The 3902-nt window shown below is 30.2% G+C and overlaps 1 protein-coding gene across 1 annotated transcript; it reads left to right on the top strand.

Annotated features, from left to right (window-relative positions):
• Nucleotides 1-289: 289 nt before the first annotated feature.
• LOC119678978 lies at nt 290-2421 on the top strand. Its single transcript, XM_038091113.1, has 2 exons — nt 290-959; nt 2279-2421. The coding sequence occupies exon 1, from the start codon at nt 392-394 to the stop codon at nt 851-853; it is 462 nt and encodes a 153-aa protein (XP_037947041.1). The 5' UTR covers nt 290-391; the 3' UTR covers nt 854-959; nt 2279-2421.
• Nucleotides 2422-3902: the final 1481 nt, after the last annotated feature.

A 3902-nucleotide genomic window follows, 5' to 3' on the forward strand; every position in this document is an offset into this window, starting at 1 on the left:
TACCATGTGCTAGAGAAGTGCCTGCCACTGATGCGCAAGCGGAAAAAACACCTAAGAGGGTATTTTATGGAACATAAGGATTCAGGACTAAGAAAGATAAACGCTATACTATCTTTTATTAAAGAAATCGGACTTGGAGAAACACTCTAATCCGACAAAGGTGCCATTCGATTTTTTTATTCAATCAATTAATTTTATTTTTAACAAAGTCATCAGGAATAACTCAAATTTTCTGACAAACTCGATTGAATACTTCATTTAGTTTTAAATTTTTATAATACATATTTGTTTCAAAAATTACTCTTAGAAATTTTTTTCTTGGCGGAACATCCTAAACTTTTCATCATTTCGGCTATAATTGTTTTAGTGCTTTACCTTTTGAGTTTCTAAAATGAAGCGCCGTCGCTGGTATCGGGATGCGAATATGCATCCTAAATATTTTCCTCGGCGCCTGTCAAAAGAGAAATGCTTTATGCTACTGCAAATACTTAATGCAGGTTTAAGAGGACCAATACAAAAAGAAACAATTTTGCCGATATATACAGTGAATCCTTCTAACAAAAATGTAACTTCTCCAGAACCATGTAACTTAAATTCCAAAGTATCTGACGTGCAGAAAGCAGAAGTAAAGAAGTATCTTCCAGTGCATCCAGTGGGAAGTCTCAACACCATACTTAGTGCTCAAACAGTTTTCCTTTCCAAGAAAGTTCGAAAATCAGTAAAATTATCACAAAAGAATTTCATACTTCGTAATTGTACCAAGTGTGTAAAATCATTAAGTGGTAACGTCTTGAACAACCCATTGGTAATTGCTGTGTATGGCTTGAGCTATCTGCTTGAGCGGTTTGTATAAATCTTCAGCTAATGATGTGATAAGAAGAAAAACAACACCAGACATCTTCCACTAATCACTTAATACCAAACCCAAGTGTGTTTAGCAATGAAAAATATATGAAAATGTAAGTATTTAACCATTTTGTTTCTATTGAAATATTTTTAAATACTTTTATATAAAATATAAGAGAAGACAGCACAATATACATGATATATAGAACAAGATTTATAATATAAAACTGAAAAGGTGCTCGTATAAAATTCAAAGATATGTCATTAAAAATATACAATTTAACGATCACATTTAAAAAATTGTATATGTTATGTTCAGAGCTGACAATGTATTATTAAAAGAAGTAGTAACATTATTGGGATCGAATAAAGTTGATCCGAAAGTTTTGACCCATCCATTGCATAATCTTGAAATTCATTATCTGATTCTCATTTGTAGATTGTAAAAAGAACTGATACAAATATGAATAAAACCCAAACATTTTCTGGCAATTGATTGCAATAGAGTGGGTCACTACATATAAACGACAAAAATTCTTTAACCGCAGTTAAATTTATGAGCTTCTACATAAAAATTATTCCCATTAAAAGCCGTATGTGAAAAAATTGTTAAAAACTCAAAATTGAATGTGATTGAAACATTGGGAAACAGTTTTCAAGAAAAACTACTAAAAAAACCTTGTAGTGGATATTGATAAATATATTTCAGACACGTTATTGTATTCAAAAAAATTCGCTACAACAGCTCCACAAAACCAACGATTCGCAATCGTATATAACCACGAGCTTCATCCAAACATAATTTAAAACTATAATGATAATTAAGAATATCAACGGAATAACACTAGGGAGTTGGGAGAAAAATGTACCTATGGAGATAGAGATATTTAACAAAATCAAAAGCATAACGCTACCTAATACAATTTACAGGAACACAGAATATGTCACTGATAGATTTATGGAATGGTATAAAGGAATATTCCCTGCGTAGTATGGATCCATAACTTCACTTCGGAATCAAAACGATCATCATCTGAGTGGACTGCAGCCGGTTGGTCTCACGACGTATTGAGTGATGTGTTACAGTTAAACATGTGATTTTTTCCAAAACTTGAACCCCGCAAACTTTGATATTCAAATAATTGCTAAGAGGTTATGGTACGAGTTATCTTCCAATGATGTATATGTACTTTGAATCAAAAAAGAAGAGCATAACTTTTTACTACTACTCGTAATATAAATAATAGAAAATAAATGTCTTGTCTGAACACAGGTTAACATACAACTCCGTTTTGTCTACATATTTTTTTTTAATTAGTTATAAATATGAATAATTTTTTATACGTGGGTAGCTGTAGTCTGTTATATATCTGTTTTATAATTCTATATTACTTTAGCAGAAAATAAAATGATCGTTTTTGTTTTTTTCAAGGAAAAAGCAGTTTATTTATAGAAGAGTTGCGGTAATCTTTGATTCGGGCCTGATTTATGATTTATCCAAAAACATTAAAACAAAAATAAAAACCTGACGAAATATAAAAACCTAACGAAAAATAAAAACTTAACAAAAATGGTGGCAGCGGAGTGTTAATTATTTTATTCCAAAAACTATTTAAAATATGAACTATTATTTTTAAAAGAAATGCATTAAGGTATTAATTCAACGTGTCTACTTTTTTAATTAAATTTAATCATTTTTATTTGTATTTATAACAGTCTAAGATGCAACTAGAGTCGGTGTCGGCTTTTCACTAGAATAGTGAATGATTTCAAAATTAGCTAATGGACGGCAACCAAAAACGTAAATGCACTTTTTAGCGCAAACAAAAAAGAAAATTACTGGAAGTACACAATGCATCCATTAGGCGGAAAGAACCAATTGTATAGTTTTATTCTTATATTTCAACAACAGACGAATAGATTTATTTTAAAAACGTACACATTGTATACAAAATTTGCGGTGGATACTAATACACATTTACCTAATTTTAAAAAGCCAGTATTAACAAAATTATAAAATTTAAATATACATATTTTATTTTTAAATCGTATTTGATAAAAATGTAAGCATAAATTATATTTTTTTTATTAATTGATATTGTAAAATTAATAAAAAAAATAAAATCTATACTAACAAAAAAAATAAACTTTCAATTACTACAACGTAAGCTTCACTAGAAGGTAAAGCATAAATTATTCACTTGCGAAAAATATTAATCATGGGTGATTACTCTTCATCCAAATATATTTCACTTTAATTAATAAAATATAATATAGCCATTCAAATCACTCACTCTGTATAATGCAGAACATGGACGCTATCACAGCATTGGCAGAGTTCAAAAGAAAATTTCTTCACAAGAAGTTTGTTCTCTACGAGTTGTCAACGATTACTGTATGCGAATAAACCTTGAGGTATACGAGCTTTATCACGACATTAACATTATGCAACGAATCAACACTTACTGGCATCATTAGTTTATTCAAATCCTGGGAATGGCTGACAGTGCTCTAGCAAAAACTGTGTTTGAAGCACTATTTAAATGGAAAAGACGTGAAGAAAGGCCAGGTCTCCGATAGAACTAATAAGTTGAGGATCAAGTTCAGCTATGAAGTTTAGACACTAATAGCGCCTGATGTATAAGACTGAAAAAGGCACTTGGAGAGATCTATTGCATCAAGCCGAAACCTGGTAAGAGTTCGTGTAGCCCAAAATTAAGTAAGCAATTTCTCATATATTATGTTAAACATATTTTAACCTTTAGCTACTAGTGGATATCATCATTACGACTACATACTATAACCAGGGATCATAATTATGCTACTATATTGCCTGTATAGTCACATGTACGATATATGACGAAAACTTACAGACATGGACCAAAGTATTATACTCGTTTTCATAATAAACATAGTATAAAATAAAAGATATGGATTAAAAAACGTTGGGTAAGCATAACCACATTTTTACTCTTGACATATGAGTGAAATTGATAAAACTTCTTTTAAAATAATATCTCTAATATAACACACTACAATTCGCGAAATGTACAGAA

The sequence above is a fragment of the Teleopsis dalmanni genome, chromosome 2 (genome assembly GCF_002237135.1).
Source record: "Teleopsis dalmanni isolate 2A chromosome 2, ASM223713v2, whole genome shotgun sequence".
Classification (NCBI taxonomy): Eukaryota; Metazoa; Arthropoda; class Insecta; order Diptera; family Diopsidae; genus Teleopsis; species Teleopsis dalmanni.